Here is a 19,014-nt window from a genome sequence, read left to right on the forward strand (position 1 = left end):
ACAAATGAGAATCCCCATTCCAGTTATCTCAGAGCATTACACCCGGGGAGGGGTGTTTCCTAATGAAGGAAGCCAGTGTGATAACTCTTTCAGGTGTCAACACACGAGGCACAAGGAAGGTCCATTTCTTTGGAAATTGCTGCGAATATATCCATCACGGTGAAACAGTCATCTGTGTCTAGTCATGTGTGCTCTCTGCCTCTGTGGCTGTCACTGCTGTCGATCTGAGGCTGAGAGGTAATGGCCTCATGATTCAAGGAAACTGCTGAAGTGTGTACTCAGGCTTCAGTTTGAGAGATGGGTTCATTTATCATCATAATAAGTCATTACCATAGATAGGTCACAACTCATTGAAGAGACAGTCAGTCTAATTGGCTCAATTCTGCTAGCTTTCGATGTGCCTCAAGGAGATAAGCACTCTTTTGCAGGTAATTTTCAATCACCCACAAACTACCTGTTTAATAATTCATCACATTTCAGATTGGGGTCCTAACTCCCTCTGCAATGTGGCAAATGTGAGATGTGGGCCGCTCAGCATCCCAGACTCAGGTGATAGAGAGGGAGCTTTAGAATAAGCCAGATAAGACAGCGCCTGTTCTGACACAGCTGCCACTTCTGGGAGTGACAGGATGACACAAAAATAAAAGTGTCAACTGTGTACTTCCCCACAAGTCCCTGCTGCAAAAAGCAGGTTTTACTAAAGAATCTGGAAAGATATGAGACCTGCTATTGAATCCCCGAGATTAATTAAGCATGACAACCACTGTTTAGCAGATAGGACTGGGCCCTTAATACGCATTAAGGGATTACATTTAAGGAACAATTTTTACAGCAAAGTGTAGAAGGAAAAATAATAACAGCTTGTAGCAGACTAAATTATAAATATGAATTAAAGTTGTTTTAGTCAACATGTCTTGTTTTACAAATTGGATGGTGTTTTTCTTCTTGAGAAGAGAAATAGAATAGTCTTCAACACAAGTTCATCTCAATTCAAGAACTAGATGTGACTCTAAATAGCCAAGCAACCTTACAAGTACAAATATATATTCTTTTTTTTCTACTTGAAGATGAATACTAGTCATCTAGTATGTGATATATATCACATCTGTTTAACCACTTAAGGATATTCTCTATATATAACACTCCATGTAATTTTGCAATTACTAAGCATAGGAATTCTGGTTTATTTATTACATGCTGTTTGATTATATGGCTATGACAACATTGATTTTATCACTCGTTGATCAATAGACATTTCTGTGGCTAAGATCCATTCATGACACTGCACACAGGTATATGGACTTCTAGGCTGTGCCCCTGGAAGGGAAGTTCATGGGAACATATGCATTTGTGGCTTCAGTGAAGTCATCAATGTATATTCCAATTGCCAACTGATGAGGATCTGTTTCTTTAGGCCCTCATTAAAGAGCATGCTATCTGTTTTCTAACCTTTATGGTATGGTGAATGAAAAAATGTCTACTCAGGGTAATTACCATATTATGAAACAAGTGAACACAATTCCTTATTTTTAGGGCCATTTTCTTTCCTCTACTTGGAACTGTTCATTCACATCTGTTGACTATTATTTTCTATTTGACTCCAGGTCTTGCTCTTACCTAGTTCCATGATTTCTTTACAGAATTGACAAACTGCCAGTTGTTTGGCAAATATTATACCAAGAATGAAAGCCATTGGGTTTTAAAAATCATTAATATTTTATTACCTGGTTTGCTAAGGCTGTCATAACAAATGTTGTGGACCGGGCAGTTTAAATAATAGAAATTGACATCCTCATGGCTTCAGAAGCTAGTCATAGGACACTGAGAGGTTGTCATAGCTGAGAAAGAAGAGTGTGTTGCAGACATCTCTCCTTGCATGAAGACAGATGTCTTCATGTTCATATGCCACTGTTCCTGTTTGTTTGCCTGTCTGTCCCACACTTCCTCTCATGCAATGAACCTGGTTATACTGAGTTGGGGTCCACCTTAGTTGCTTCATTTTCACTTGTATTAGTATTGTTATGAGATACTGACTGCAGTTTTGGAATTTATTACTTTAATCTTGGACTGAGGAGTAAAAGATACACAAACCCTTTTACTGCCAAGTCTTCAGTGAAGAAAGAAGCAGTGGGACACTTATGTCACTTGTTTTGGATGAGATGACATGATATGTATTAGCTCTACTCTGAGATATTCAAGATAAAGTGCAAAATGTTCTGCAGGCACTTCTAAGACTGGCTATTTCTCTTTGTTGTAAGGCTGACATTTAAGTTATATAATCTTTTTACTTGTTAAAAATGAACTTTCAAACTGTCTGTCTTCATTTATAATGCTATCACTACCATCAGGCATTGTGTGAGCAACAAATAGGTATGCAAAGAAGTATTCTTTAACAAAAATATTTTTCTGATATGAAGATCACATACATCTAATGTAAATTATCACAGGGGGAATGATATGTAAATAAGAGTGATTCTAAAAGAAAAAAATTATCACAGAAAATGTCAGCCGGGCGTTGGTCAGCTCACGCCTTTAATCCCAGCACTCGGGAGACAGAGGCAGGCCGATCTCCATTTCGAGTGCCAGGATAGGCTCCAAAGCTACACAGAGAAATCCTGTCTTGAAAAACAAACAAACAAACAAATCACAGAAAATATCGACCGAAAAAAATCACAAAGCAAATTATATTTGCTAAAGACATTCTATGTGCCTAGGGCATGTTTTAGAACTTTATGTAATTCTGAAGTATGTCCTAGCTCTTATTTTGTATATCATGGTAGCCAAGATTGAATGGATCACAGCACTAACAAATATTCACTGTCTAACTCATGTCTAGATAAGATAAATAGAATAAAACAGTAACCAATGTTACTTCAAATATTACCACACATAACACTTTTCAGTCAGTTTTCATCGAAATGAAGAGTGGGAAACTGGTCTGGAAGCAAATTATTGTCAAGGATGTTCCCTTCTGAGGGCTGTGAAGAAGGACCTGATTCAGGCCTCTCTCTCTGGCTTGTTAATGGCCATCTCCCTGGGCATGACAGGCAAACTGCACTTGAAGTTAGCCCTTTCCCAGTGGCAGACTGAATTTGGAGGGTTTGTCCTATATAGAACTGGCTAGTTTGTCAAAGCCATCAATCCATTGGCTCTCATAGTCTACTACTAGGCTGTGCATGGAATTTAAGTGTAAAGTGTTGTTGAATGGAATCCAGAAGTAAGACAGACCGTTTTACCTTAAGGGATAGATATTGAACTGATAAGAATAGATACTACACTTGATCTTAGCCAAAAGGCCAAGAAGCAATATCGAGGAATGTAGGGGCAAGAGGGGCTGAAGACCACACAGTATCAACTAAGAGGACTGACTGGGACTCACTGAGAGTGAAGCAATATTCACAGATCCTGTATGGGTCTGAGCTAGGCCCTCTGCACACATGTTACCTTTGTGTAGCGTGGTGTTCTTGTGGGACTCCTAGCAGTGGAAGTGGGAAGAGTTGTCTCTAATTCTTTGGCCTGCTCTTGGGTCCATTTTTCTCCTCCTGGGTTGCCTCTTCCAGCCTTGAAATGAGAGTGTTTGCCTAGTCTTATTTTAACTTGTTGTGCTATATTCGGTTGATATTCCTGGGAGTAGGGGGCTGCTGTTTTTGTTAGTATTTAGGCTTTTGTACTGCTCTGCCTTTGGAATTCTGACAGGATACTCCTGCTGCTCCTGCCACTAAGAGCAGCACCTGTGCCCATTCACTAGGTTCCCTTTTAAAAGGGCCCTGCCCACCTCCCATCCCCTGTCTGTCTCTCTGTCTGTCTCCCTCCTACCCCCCTCTCTCTTTCCACTCTCTTGCTGCTCCTGTCTCCAGAGGCAGGTCTTCAACATCCCCCCTTTTTATGATCCCCTTTCAAAATTTAAAATTACAACAATTTTCTAAAGGGAAACAGAGGAGGGGCGGATGTGTAGGAGTGGGGAGGTTGAGGAGAAGGTGACTGATGCTTGGGATGTAATGTAGGAGAGAAGAATAAATGATAAAAAAGAGATATAAAATTGCCTTTTGAATGATGCATGGTTGTTCTCTTTAGTTTTGAGATAAGAAGTGTTGGAGGGCACGGGAAGCTTTCTTTAAACACGCTTGCTGTGCTGCCGTCTTCCTTTTTCCAAGTTTAGAGAGGAGTTTTACACAAGGAGTAGTTGAAGCTCTAGCTTAAGTTGCTGTCTTTGGTCATTTATTCAATAAACGTTATGTTATGTTTGACCTGAGGGCTAAACATAGCAGGCCATAGGTCTTCTAGCTAGCAGTAGTAGGGAAGAAAAAAAAAACATTTTTGTTTATTTTTCTAATACATATAATCTGTCTTATAGGAACAGATTTCCATCTGGTATGGCTCCTGCTTTTGCCTGAAGAAGTTTCTTCATCTCCTGTAAACGTAGCCCTCTCTGTGATTTATTTCTCTGGAAAACTCTTTGTCTTCATTTTTCAAAGATATTTTGGTCTGCTAAAAATTCTGTACTGACAGTACTAGCTTGCTTATTTTGCTGCCTTTCATCTCTCAAAAAAAAAAAACCTTTAAAATACCTTTGCATTGTATTTTAGTTTGCAAAATCTTAGTCTATTCAACTATTGTAACAAAATACCACAAACTGGACCACTTATGAGCAAAATAAATTTATTGTTCACAGTTTGGAAAATAGTGTGTCTAACATCAAACCATCTGTACTTCAATACCTGATGAAGGCTTCTTATCTGCTATATATTATGGCTTCTGGTTTTGTGTTTTTATGGGATTTTGTGGGTCTCCGTGTCTATATCTCTTTCTTGTGCCTTTTCTTGGGCTCTTTTCTTTCTGTTTTGTTCTATTCTGATGGGTTTGCTTTTGTTTTATCTTATTCTATTTTAGTATATCTATTTTCTAACAAGAGACATAAAAAGGGGGGTTGGGCCCAGATGGGTGAGGAGGCGTGGAGGAACTGGGAGGAGTAGAGGGAGAGGAAGTGATAATCAGAATATAGTGTATGAAAAACGATATTTTCTAGAAAAACACTTTTTAAAAAGAAAAGCACAACAATCTTAAGGGACAGTGCAGTTCCCTTTACCCTTTTTTATAAGGGCACTGAAGCCATTTGCAAGAGAATGAGTAAATCACCTCCCAAAAGGTCCGCCTGGTAGTACTATCACATGAGGTTGGGGAGGCACCAACACGAGGATCATTTTGCAAACTTGTCAGTTTCTTAGTTTCTTTTCCTCTTAGTGTGATAAAGGACTCTGACAAAATCATCTTAAGTAGGAAGAGATTTATTTGGCTCACATATCAAAGATACAGCCCATCATGTTAGAGAAGTCATGGGTGCAAGAGTTTGAAGCATCTATCATAAGGAATCAGATAGATGTGTGAATGCAGGCATGTTATTCAGTTCCCTGTCTCGTTTTGTGCCATCCGGGATCCTAGCAAGGGAATACCGCTGCTCAGAAAGGGGAAAGGTCTCCCTACCTATAATTAACATAAACCAGCTAATTCCACAGTCATTGCCACATGTCCACCTTCCAGCTGATTATTCCTTCCATCAAAGTCCACAGTTGTTGGCACAGATGGAATCTGCTATGTTTCTTGTCTTTATTCTTCTCCGCATGTTTTATCACTTGCTACACCCCTGGCTGCTTCCTCTTTTTCTGCTCTCTTCCTATCAGATTCTCTCTCTCCTTGTCATGGTTATTCTGTCATAGCTGGGTCTCCTCCCTTGACAAAATTTAGCTTCAGGTGATGGTTCATAGGTTCTACAAGTTCTACATCTTCTTAAGTGTCCCATGCCTTGTAATATCTGATGTGATACCTGACATGGTGAATTTTGGATTGTTAAACACTGAATTTTGTTGTAATTTAATTGAGTTGGACTTGGTTTGGGTATGCAGTTCCTTTTTTTTTTTTTTTTTTTTTTTGAAAACAGACAAATCTTTTCACTCCACTCTTTCCAGGCTTGCCTTCAAGATTTGGTAGCATGAATGAAGGGTAGTTGTGGTCTGACCGTAATTTAGTCCCTCTACTAAAAAACTATCCTATGACATTTCATTGCTATGGAGGCATTCCAGGCTGAATTAAGGGAAAGCAAACCAACTCCAGGGGACAAGTTCTGCTCCAGGCATTTTCCCAACCACTGCTTTTTGGTGACTTGTACAGCAACAACTTTAGCTGGCTTTCTTCATGTATTTACCATTGAAAAGTTGGCTCCCTTCTTGCAGTAACGTAGATCTCATGCTCTTCATCTTCACCTTCTGCAGCTTGTTCTTCCTTTGCATACTGCTGACCAGATTCTCGCTAAATTGGCCTCCATTCGTGCCAGCCTTTCTGGTTGGCATATCCATACTCTATAGAGGTTTTCCCTCAATGTTCTTCACTAATCTAAGGCATCTATAAACCTGAATTCTTTGATTCGTCTTTCTCAGTGATTTACTTACCTTAGCATCCAATGCTAAGTATTATAAGATGTTCAGTTGCATAATTTTAGTCAAGTGTTCTTGTGACTCAAAGGAGGGAAGTAAATCCAGACCCTGTTAGTCAACCATGGTCAAAACCAGACATCCCAATGCATTACCTTCATAGAGCTTATTGAGCATGGTTGTGACATGTTAATCTTTGTTTCCAGGTGGAATTCATTTTTATGCACAGTAAAAGGCAAGAGTGCATAACTTATCCTTTTCCCAGCAGAAAATTCTTAGCCTCAGAGCCATGGTCTATCCTACTGTCATTGATTTGCAGTTTGGTTAAAAATTAAGTATCCGTATAGGAACAGGGCATTCATGGATTAGTCTCTTAGCTATATTAACTTTTTAAATCTTTGTATCAATAGTGATTTCCAAAAGGTATTTGCTTCTATTTTCATACACGCTTTTAGATGATGAGTTCTATGTTCTACCTCTCTGATCAGGTCTTATTTAGACCAAATATATCAAGCCACATAAAACTGGATGAGAAAAAGCTCCCATTGTTTATAAGACTGAAGACAGTGAACGGTTTTTCTACCAAGTCAGTTCACTGTGTTGCATTTCGTCATTTTTTTCAACTTATTCAAACCTAGTATGTGAATGTTCATGTTTTGACCTTATTTCTCTTCTGTTACTTCCTCTGTAATTTTTGAAGTCATTTTAATTTTTATTTTTTGTGTGTAGGCTCATATATGCATTTGTTTGTATACATGTGTGTTCTTGCATGTGGAGGCCTAAGGTGAATGCCAGGTGTCTCCCTAAATTGGCCTCCATCTTTATTTTTTGAGACTGGGTTCCTTAGTAAATCTGGAGCTTGTCAATTTAGATAGAACAACTGGCCAGTGAGCTACAGAAACACATCTATTTTTGCTACCTAAGTGCTAGGGTTAGAGTTGAAGGCTGTTGCATGTGGCTTTCACTTGGAGGCTAGAGATTTGAACTCAGGACCTCGAGCTAGTGCAGTAGACACTTTACTGATTATGAAATCATCACAGATATCCTTCTTTACATTTCTTTTCATGCTATTACACTATCTTCCTTAATTTTTTTATTCTATTCCTTCTGATATTAAGTTTGTGTCCCTGTCTTCTTGGTTTTCCTTTGTTTCTTTTATATTAAAACACATTCATATATTTGGGGTTTTTTTTCTTTATATGAGATAGGATCTCACTCTATAGCCCAGGCTAGATTGAACTCCCACCTCAGTCTCCCACACTCTGCTCATGTGCTTTCATGTTGCTTTAGTATTTTTATTGCAAATCTAAATGACTCAAAGAAGTTAAAAATAAAGGTATGAACAATGCTCAGTTGCAAAGGGTAGTGCACATTTAGATATGCATTGTACCTTCATTGTTTTCCTACTTGAGATATCTTGGTTTACTGGTCAATTATTTTGACTGTATATTACCACACGTGAAAACAAAAATTCCCAACTGAGTGATCCCTCTATTGTTAAAGTCCTAGATTTAATAGTTTTGTTGTCTACTAAACCACAACATATTCACACTGAAATACTACTAAGAAAACTCCTTTCTCTCTTGTACAACTTGTTATTAAACTGAATGTTTCCCTCCCTAACTTAACTTACTCAGTTAATTTTAAAAAGTGATCTTTGTGCCTGTTACATTTCAATCTAAAATAAGGGACCCAAAATGCATGTGAACTTTACAATGCTCTTTTATATACTAATTTTCTGAGAGAAATGATATATGTGTCAAACTAATATTACAGCAAGGACATGTTTTTGCTATAATTCTTTGTGACCTTGACTCCTTCTTGGGGACAGGTACTTTTGCATAGCAGATTGCATAGTAACTACAGTCAATGAATGATTTTTTGGTCTTTTCTTTTTTTAACATGGATTTTCTCATTTATCCTTAACAATTATCTGGGTTATTGCAGGCAGAAAAATATTTCCTGGGTTCCACTCTATTTCTAAATCTTTCTTTATTAGTTTTTATTTCTAAATCTTTCTTGATTGGTTTTTATTTTTTTTAATTAAAAAAAATGATGACCAGCTGACTTACCCTCTTAACTTCTATGGCCAGGTCTTTCTCCATATTCATGCTGATTTGAATTAATCCATTTGTCTTAATCCAAATTCAAGTCAGGGGAATTGTCGGTGGAGAAGAGAATGTAAAATTCTACTGATTGGTTACTTTTATTTGAGACAGGCTCTCACTCAGTCTGTCCTAGAATCACTTTGTACCCATGACATGGCTAACCTCAAACTCAAAGGGATCCTCCCTCCTCACTTGAGTTCTGGACTTCAGGCGTGAGTATCCTGCCCTACTTGAACTCCACAATGTTGGGAAATGTGGAAAGATTACTGTTAGTGTTTTAACTTTTTTAAACATATGAGCTTGAAATCTGCTTTCAATTCCCACACAAACTCCCACTCAGGGGTCATATGTCAACAGCCTAATCAAAATAATTTATTTTTGTGATTCTTGTTTGTTTAAGCATGTACTATCAATCAAAGTATTTTCTCAGATTTTTTTATGTAATAAGATCCACGAGGTCTGGACAGTTCCAGCAACCATTTTCTTCCTATACACAGATGTGATGTGGGCTCTCCAAAGAACATCCAGGGAGCACAACAAAGGGATTTGCCAAAGATGCTCCTACATGGAAAGGCTTCATAAGGTTCATATTCTTACAGCCTAACCGCAGGCATTACTATTGGCAAAAACTATTGAATGTTTCTCTGAACTAGCCACAAAAATCCAATATAAGGGTAATAAGAGTGACTTTGTCAAAAAAGTCTCGTAAGGTTAATTCAGTAATGTTCAAAGACAGAATTTTAAGCTTAACAGCCATATAAAAACAGAAACAAGCACGAGGAAGCAGCTTCTCAAGAACTTTACAGCCCCAGAGAAACGCTTTTGGACTTTGCACCAACCATTTCAGTCCACTAGGGGAACCTTAAGCAAATGACTTCATCAGTATTCCAGAAACATTTAGTTTACCAAAGCAGTAAATTAGCCTAACTCTGAAATTCCCAAACTGTTTCTGAACAGCAGCTGCTTTTAGAAAGCCAGCAGGGTTCTCTGTCCTCTAGCTCATTCCTCTTTTGCCTCCCCCCCGACCCACGTACCCCTACTTGCACAAGTGCCCTAAAAACAAGCAGTAACATTTACCCAGGATTGTGAAAATAAAATACTACCAACTGTAGCCCAGGGGCCATCTGACTTAACCCTCTTGGAGGACTGAAAATATGATGGGAAAATTACATAAAAATAAACAGCCTGTGGTGCTTAATATCTGTTCATGTAAGAGGGGGAAAACATGTCATGATAACTATTGAGGAATTAATTCATAGTTGGGATGATGAAATATTATTGCTGACCTGTACATAAATGGGCTACAATCTTCTGGGCTTCACGCATGATTCACAAACACTCCTGAGTGCATGCACACATACACACCCAAAGCTCCTTACTTTCCACAAAGCAGTGTTGTCTCACAGGATAAAAGGTATTCTTTATTAAATTAGCTTGCATTCTTGAGTTTGATGACAAGCAGGATGACTTGTAAGTTATCACAGTGTGTCCTAGGAAGAGGCTCTTTTACTGCGTGTGATTAGGGAAGGGTAGGTTAGAGAGGAAGAACTGTAGAGGCAGCTTTATTATTGGAGCATATGCCCAGCATTTTCTCCCTCTATTGCAAGCAGCTATATAACTAAAGAAATAGAAAAATGTTTCTGAATCTATCCCATTTCTTTTTAGGAAAAAGTGATTACATCTCATAAATAATTTTAACCTTAGGAATTAACCAAAGAAAGTAGAGAAGACATCATATCTCATAGCCTATAGACCATGACTATCAATAAAACTCAGCGATTAAGCACATGTAAAAGAAAATCATGATGTCCTTACTATTCCTATCAGATTCCGGCAGTGGCTCTTACTCAAACGGCAATTACTGGCAAAAAAATTTAGCCTCAACTGTTTCAAAAAGCGGGTTTATTGAATTTACAAACAAGGACCTACAATTTTCCATTTCCTTAGCAAGATATTAAATCAAGCAAGCTAAGTGTGTCATCATGACTATAATTTACGTGATGTGACATGACAGTTTAGATGTACTGTGGTAATTTCTGAGAGCTGGCAGTATTATTGTGGTATCAAAAATTTATATGGTTCAGTTATTAAGGCAAATTGTTTCATTCATACTGAGAATGCTGACAGTAAACCACTGAGGGCTTCCACGGTACACTAAAAAATGCCTTCCATAGTCAAACAATTTGCACACTCTGTTACCATCGTTTTTGCTCACTGAATAGAAATGGGGACACTGGCAGGCAGGGCTTTGTGAAGTGAAAATGATCTGCTGTGGAATATGAAGTGTTTCATTGTGGGTGGTTAGAAGAAACAGCAGGGCCAGACAAGGGAAGTTATCTTTGGGTTCCAACCACTATGAACAGGAAGTCCAAATTCTTTGCTCTGATGTTATTTAATATCCCATTTGCTTGCTTTCCTTCTGTTGGTTTGATTTTCAGCCAACAGAAGGAAAAGGCATATGACCAAAAAAGAAATGATGGAAAATATGGTAATGGTAATTACTATTAGTAACTATCTTTAAATAAATTTTAGCATAATGCCACCAAAAAAAAAAAGAAAGAAAGAAAAGAAAAAGGAAAACAAGTGTCTGATTTTGACCTAAATTTCTTCTTGAGATTCTTTCAGCAATAAAAGGAAAGAGGTTTATTTTTATTTTTTACTTTTTGGCAATGTTAAACAGAAGAAATTCAAGGCAGGGATATGGGAGGTTTCTAAATAGGATAGGATAAAATGACTTCATGTCATAAAGGGCCTAGAAAATAAAAGTTTAATTACATTTTTATTACAGCTATTGAATTTTATGCAACATATGCTGTCTATTTTAAAATGCATGTTCATTGAAAACCTACTTTATTCATTTACACATTTTTTCGTAGGACCATTTAGAAGCCTGTTAAAAATAAGAACCTGGCTATGAGTTAAAATGTTTCAATCAGCTAAAATTACCAGTTCCCATTCACTGAGCAGTATATGAGGTACTATCATTTCTATTTCAATGCTCATGTTATGCCATACATTTAACAATTGTAAGAATATTTTGTTTACTTAATCAATGAAAAGTTTCTTATAGCCAGGATAACAATGTGTGCTTAGAGGTGGCAGGTGATATCATTTTCCCATTGCCAGATTTTTGCCATCACTAGGTTCTGTAATGAGGTAACTTAATCTATGATAGGGTACTAATTTTCATACACCAGGAAAATATTCACAAAATAATTAAATTTAGTTTATAACAAACTATTTGGCAAAATAAAACAGAATTCTAAATACCAAAATATACATCTAGCGAGGATTCATGAACAAAAAAGAAACCACACACACACACACACACACACACACACACACACACACACACACACACACTTGAATTTTCAAGGTTGCTCTCCTTCAAGGTTTATTGCTGTGTGTGCATTCTACATGTGTGAGTCAGCTTGAAAACCACATGTGCTTTCAAAAGGGCAATTTCAGGGTACTTCTCTGTCCAAACTCTAAAAAGTATGTTGTTTACATATACATCATATCAAACACTGAATTAGATGCATAATAAATCTATTTTTCTAACTAACACACATATTGGATACAAGGAAAAGGACTGTCTTGCCTATCAATTTTGAAATAAAACTAAAGAGATGAGGGGAACTTTGTAAAAAAAAAATGTCACCCTACACTACTGTTAAGGCAGTTATACTTAAATAAACACAACACCATTTCCTCCAATATCTAAAATATGTTTCCCAAAAGACTCTGGGATTTTATTAATATTCACTCATTCAAAGAGCTTACCTAGAACCTATGTGCAAATCTAAGAATGCAATAATCCTATGTTGTCTCCTACTTTTTATCAGTTGTGTTACATGGAGAATGCCCAACTTATCTGATTAAGTGGCTTCTGGAAATCTATTATAGTAGGTATTTGATTTCAATTTGAAAAAAAGTAATTAAAACTCACTTTCTAGCTAGGTCAGTTAAAATACGGTTTCAAGAAGAATGTCACAAATGGACTTACTTTGTTTCCCAGATATGGAGGTGGTGCACTCCAGTAGTAACCATTCAGGAGGGATCGCCGGGCCTCAGAGTTACTAATACTGATCTGCTGAGGTGAGTCTGGGTTATCAAGCTGGGGAACCACCTGAATGCGGCCTGAGATGTCTGTGAGATACCAGCCATGCATATCTTGAATCTTAAAGAAAACATAACCATCACTGTTACACAAAACAAACACAGGCACAGGCAAAAGACAGCAGTAGCTTATTTTTCTCCATCATAGTACCTGCTATTTTTGAAATTAGGAGTGGGGAAAAGCTACAGACACTTAAAAAACATAGGAGTTGGGTATAATGTGTGTATCACCAAGCTTATCATATATACTAACATAGAATCTGTTGTTTATTTTTTAATTGATGTTTTTGAGAATCTTGACAGAGCTATGTAATAATGTTTTTACTATTCTTTAAAATGTGATTCCAAGTACTATGTCTGTGTTTGCACATGTGTCTGAGCAAACATGTATGGCAGATATGTCTGTATGTATGTGCATGCAGATACATGCATGAGTGTATGTGGTAGAGGTAAGAGATTATCACCAACTGTCTTCCTCGATTGCTTTCTACCTTTCAGTTTTTAAGACATGGGCTCTCAGTCTCCCTGGTGTTGATTTGGTTAGACTGGCCTTTAAGCCCGGATCCTCCGTCTCTGCTTCCCCACCCCCTACCTAAAGTGATGGGGTTATTTGTGTGCCCCCACGGCTCCCAGCTATTTGTATGAGTCCTAGGGATTTAAATTCAGCCCCTCATGTTTGCATGACAAGCATTTTACTAACATAACCAAAAATAGAAATTCATTTTAACTTATACAATGGTTATAATGTCATATAATTTATCAAGTAATTCTACTTGAAATTTTACATTTTTCAGTTCAGCAGTATTTAGTACTGTTTTATGAAACCTAATGTCTCACAGTGTTGCATATGCATTCCTAAAGCCAAGGATGAAAGGAAATTATACATACAAGACCTAAAAGGGAGTGTTTCACTCAATACTTCAATTCTTCCAACTTTATAAATTTTCTGCTTTGAGGTTCCAGGTCATTTGAATCCAGCAAATGTTGCCATGACAACATCTCCTACAACTGTATTAGCTGTATTAGTTTTATTATCACTGTTACAACTTAAGGTAGGAAGGATTTATTTTGCTTCTAGATGCCATAAGATTTGTCCATCACTGTGGTCAGATTGTGGTGAAGAGTCATTTAACTCAAGATGGCAAGTTGGTAAAGTATAGAGAGAAAGAATCCATGGTCTGATGTCCCTTTCCAAAACATACCCCTTGGACTTACTTCTTCTTACCAGGCCCAACTTACAGCATCCCTGCCCTCTCCCAATATTCTATACAACATCTTAATGGAACAGGAGGATAAACCATCCATTTACTCAACCCTCAATCTAATCAAGCTGATAGCCAAGGTTAATCACTATAGGGGCTACCACTTTCAGAATACTACTGCCTGAGGTATAGATTGTGTTACAAGTGATTGACAGCAACTGGAGTGATAAGGCTGACAATATATAGGCTAATTATAACTTTTAATTTTCTTTCTGTGTTGAGATTATTTGACTTCTGTTTATCTTTAAAGCTTTGGGATGTCTATGACTGCTTTGGTCAAAAGCAAAGACCAAATGAGGTCAAAGGCCATTGACTGAGTAGACAATAGTAAATAGTTCCCCTTTCTAACATTAGCTGTCTGTCCTTCGGGTGTTTTCAGACATCTCAGTACGATTATAGATCTAGGTTCTGAAGACCAGGACTTGAGTGCTACCTGTTCCCTGCCCCTTCAAAAACCATGAAACGTAAATTCATCAGTGGAGTTGTCAGGAACTGTTAAGCATGACTCTGTAAACAAAGTGAAGAAGTTAGACTTTGAGTCCATTTGTTATTATTTCTTTGAAGTTTTCTTTGAAATCAATACATTGGGTAAGTATCTAGAGATTCACAGTCAGGCATAAGAGTACAGTCAGAATCTACTCATTTCAAATTTGACTTAAAATCTATATAGACAGAACAATATTTCAAGACTGTGCTCTGGATTAATTTGCAGATCAAAGCTGGAAGGAGTGATTGGGTGATAGCTTCTCAAAATATCAGTCTGTAAAACATGACTCTGATATGCCACTCTGCTGTTCACAATCGGTTAATAATTATCCAGATACCCCACAGTTTCTCAGTGGTCTCTCCGCAATCTACTTCTTCATTCACTCTGAGTGTCTTTTCATCCAGCCTGCTTCCTACATGTTCTGCACTCAAAATCCAGCCAAGGGAACTATGACAATTCCCAAAGATCCCACTTTTCTCTCACGTATTTTCTCCAGGGGAAAAATGGCCCTCTGCAGACAGACAGGCAATGGGGAGCATGGTGGGCAAATGTGGGTAGACATGTGATACATGTTTGTTTTAGAAAAAGATGGTCTCAGTTATTGCTGAAGAGATGGAAAGACAGGTTTTCTTAAGTGACATGTATATCATATTGGTTAATGGATATTACTATTGTGATCTTATGTTTTCTCTCCTACATCTTGTGCTTGGGATGAAAACAACATAATTTTCATTATGTTTTCACACATGGGATCTGACAAGGGTTGTATCTACTTCACAGAGGTCTCAGTCAAAAGAACAAATAAGGCAGACACAGGGCAGGACATGAGGCAGCATGCAGAGGGCAGTGGCATCCTTACATTGCCATAGGTCCAGTAGGAACTCTGACATCTGTTTGAAACCCCTGAACAGAAGCACTCATCACAGCCTTTTGGATTGTCCTTATGCAAGTTGAAGAAGCCAGATTTGCAACGGCTACAGTCTTCACCTTCAACATTCTCCTGCAAAAGTAGAGAGGTGTTTTAGCAACAGAGGCATTCTTCAAAGGAAGAGTTGGATCTATGCCTGTGTGAAGAAAACATGACTGTGGTCCTTATTTTACCTTCTCACCCATTTTGAAAGCACAACAATGTATTGGAAAACAACTGGTCTAAAGTTTCCTGTTAAGGTCAGTTGTTCTGACATCACAGCCTGTGTGTACATGAGATTTACTGAGTGCTAAGTACCAAACTCAAAGTTACTATTTTGATCTTTATTAGCAGGGTATTGATGGCTCATGCCTTTAATCCCAGCACTGGGGAGGCAGAGGCAGGCAGATCTCTGTGAATTTGAGATTGGTCTGGTCTACAAGAGCGAGTTCCAGGGCAGGCTCCAAAGCAACACAGGGAAACCCTGTCTCAAAAAACGTAAAACCTTTTTTAAAAAGAATGTAGATTAAATATGATAAATCAAAAAATGTTTTAGTTTGAAGAATGTGGAGCCAATATTAAGCTTGCCATTCTGTGTTGGAAACTTCATCTTCAAACATATTATAAAATTCAAACATTTCTGTTATACAAAAATTGTCAAATACCTTCATATTACCGATCAAAAATACATGCCTTTGAGGCAAACATACAAATTTGAGATGTGGAGAATTTGGGGCAAATGAGAATAGATAAGTAAAAGAGGGAAATTTTTTTCACTGTTAAATTTTTACAGTGTTTCTTGTTCTAGTAGGTTATTTATGTAGCAATATTGTGGAGAAAATTCATTCTTATTTAATAACTGTTCTCCAGATTAGGTTTATTAGTCCCAGTCCCAGTACACAGAAAATGTATTTGCTTCTAGGTGAGAATACATTGTGTGCTCACAGCAATGAAAGCTGAGTACACAGGGGGCAATCTCTCCATTTAAGAAGTGGTTAATCCCGATTAATACCTGCAAATGAAAGCTTCCTTTGTAGGAACAGATTTCCAGCATCCTTGAGCATGCATGACTCCTTATCCCCTCTTCCTTGCCTTCTCCTTCTGCCTGTTTGTATTGTTTTCCCTTTCCTTAGAGAGCTAACTACTTAGAGTTTCCCTATTATTTCCACAGTCTCAAATGCACTGCTTGATTATAACCATGAAACCCTATCTAAGCTTACAAAGATTATTATCTCCGAACACACGTAACATTTGGTCTGAGGTGGAAACCTGTTGTTTTATTTCTAGCACAGCAACTGCACTGGAATCTACTGATGTTTCAGCCAATTACTGAGGCTCCAAAGTGGCAGCTCCCAGGGGACTTTTATGTCCCTCTGAATCCACCTCCTGTCCCTACCACCAAATGTCGTTTTAACTAAATCTCTATTGTTCTATTGATCAATAAGACTCGGGAGTCAGAGGCTGGGGTGAAAACCTGCTAGCTCAGAGAGATTGAGGAGCAACTAGCTGACCTTCTCTTTTCTCCAAAAGATAGTGTCCTTCTACTCCACCAAACACAAAAAGACCACAACACTCAATCAAAGTCATTCCATACTACTTCTGTGGTTCTTTCTATAAATCTTTCAGATTCCCATTTACTCTCTATGATTAATTTCTGTCAACTAGCTACTAGCTTCACCTCCTGACACAAGGTGATTTTATTTAATTAATGCAAACACAAACTTGGGGCTCACGGTGTTATGTATATCCCACAACAGAAAACCTCCTGTGTATGTATTTCCAGAAAATAACAAGTTTCCTGGACATTGTTGAGAAATGGCTTCATACAAGTCTATTAACATTAAACAAATTGCTTGGTGGTAGTATTTTTATGTATATTAAGGTGCTATGCACACAGTGGATGCTTATTAAAACTATATAAAAAGGCTAGGTCTAGTTGGCAAAGTGCTTGCTGCATAAGCAGGAAGACCTGAGTTTTAGCACCAGCCTTCAAATTAATAACAAACCAACCAAACAAAAGAAAACAACAGCAAAAGAATAAGCAAAGCAGTAGAATACTGGGTGCACAGTGTGAGCCTCTAATCCCAGTAATGGGGAGCCAGAGTCAGGAAGGATGTCATGCTTCCTGGATAGCCAGTCTAAACTGAATTGGCAAACTCTAAATCCAGTGAAACACCTTGCCCCAAAATATAAAGGGGGAGTATAATAGAGGAATACACCCAAAATAGACTTCTCTGGCTTTCACATGAATGTTCATATAACAAACCTACACACACATTCACATGCATACACAAATATATTTGAGTAAGCCAAGACTGAGACGATAGAGTGGTAAAAAATATAAAAACAGGAGACAGAAAATGGGCCCCCCAAAAAAGAGAAATTTGAAAGACCAAGCAAAGAGGTTCCTCTTAGAGCTGAGAGAATTTACTTAAACTTTGAGTTTTGGCTCTTAATATCCATGACCCATTCATAACTCCAACTATTTTTGCATGACTGGGATCCTTAATAGGAAGGCATGCCTACAGTGCAATTTCATGTCTTCATATTATTGTTGATACATATTGAATTTGAAGTGTGGTTACTAACTCTCTTATCAGTTTTAAGTTTTCTAGGCTGACTCCAAATATTTGCCACTATAGATGTTAGCAAAAGTAATAAATCTACTCTTGGACCTATAGGGACGAAGAAATCCCCAGAGCAGTGAAGAGCATCTTCAAAAGAAAGCACAGGCAGGAAAGATGAAACGTATCTATAATTATAATTTAGCTTTTTCTGCCAAGAACACAGTACAGCTGTTCTGAACACTGTGTTCTTCTGGTCTCTGTCTAGTCTACTTTTCATTTACTCTAAATTGAAAGCAAATAATACCACTTTTCTGAGAGTCAGGCTGAGCTAAACAATCAGCAAATTTTAGATATTAGCTACATATTCCTTAGCTCCACTTTAGCCTTGAAATGTGACCTTCAGAAAAAATTATGCATAAATCATTGCATATTTAGTTTAATCTAATAACCTGAAGCAGAACATTAAAGTGGGAATTCTAGGTACGGTAAAAGATGAGAGTGGAGTCAAGGTCTCTGTTCTTAAAAGCCAGTGTCTATCTAGATGAAAGGATACATCTGAAGTCAACTTTACTGCAAGGTGGAACATGGTCAGTGCATCTCCGAAGCAAATTAACTTATAAGAACATACTTAAGGAGGCACAGATTCTTCCTGTGAAGGCTTTATGATGGGAAAGGAATTGCAAACAAACCTTGAAGCATGGTTTAAAAAAACTAAACTTGTTGGGCAGAACTAGGAAGACATCTACGTTAGCAAAGACGGTGAAAATAATGTTTAATGTGAGGATAGTTTCATGTGTCACTTATTCTTCTAAAATAAACTCACTGAAAACTTCCTATATGGGAAGAATTTTATTTGGTACTTAAAATCAAGGGCTTACTGTTAAATAATTGACATTTAAGGGTATCCTAGGAGACAAGGACCTCTTCTCTTAAGAAATGGGAGATAATTAATGTGAGCTAAGCAGGAGATGAATTCACATATTTATAACTGAGGCACTTGAGTTGTCAGTAGTACGTAAGATGCCTATGAGACATGAGACAGTGGAACACAGAAATCTTTCACTACTATATAGTGCTGGAATGGGTTAACTCAGCAGGTTTGGATGTTCAAATACAGCATCTGATAATGAATGTTATGT

The 19,014-nt window shown here is 37.7% G+C and overlaps 1 protein-coding gene and 1 pseudogene across 4 annotated transcripts in view; both read right to left on the reverse strand.

The window, feature by feature from the left end:
• Positions 1 to 19,014, reverse strand: part of LOC100771923 (laminin subunit alpha-2) — a 541,373-nt gene that overhangs the window by 292,667 nt on the left and 229,692 nt on the right. For all 4 annotated transcript variants that reach the window (XM_035440328.1, XM_027402872.2, XM_027402871.2 and 1 more), the window contains exons 11-12: positions 15,261 to 15,401; positions 12,540 to 12,713 (exon numbers count right to left, since the gene is read on the reverse strand). In XM_035440328.1, coding sequence (XP_035296219.1) covers positions 12,540 to 12,713; positions 15,261 to 15,401 — 315 coding nt within the window. The remainder of the gene's footprint in view (positions 1 to 12,539; positions 12,714 to 15,260; positions 15,402 to 19,014) is intronic.
• On the reverse strand, positions 3,192 to 3,308 carry LOC113831146 (annotated as a pseudogene).

Source organism: Cricetulus griseus, chromosome 2, assembly GCF_003668045.3.
Source record: "Cricetulus griseus strain 17A/GY chromosome 2, alternate assembly CriGri-PICRH-1.0, whole genome shotgun sequence".
Classification (NCBI taxonomy): domain Eukaryota; kingdom Metazoa; phylum Chordata; class Mammalia; order Rodentia; family Cricetidae; genus Cricetulus; species Cricetulus griseus.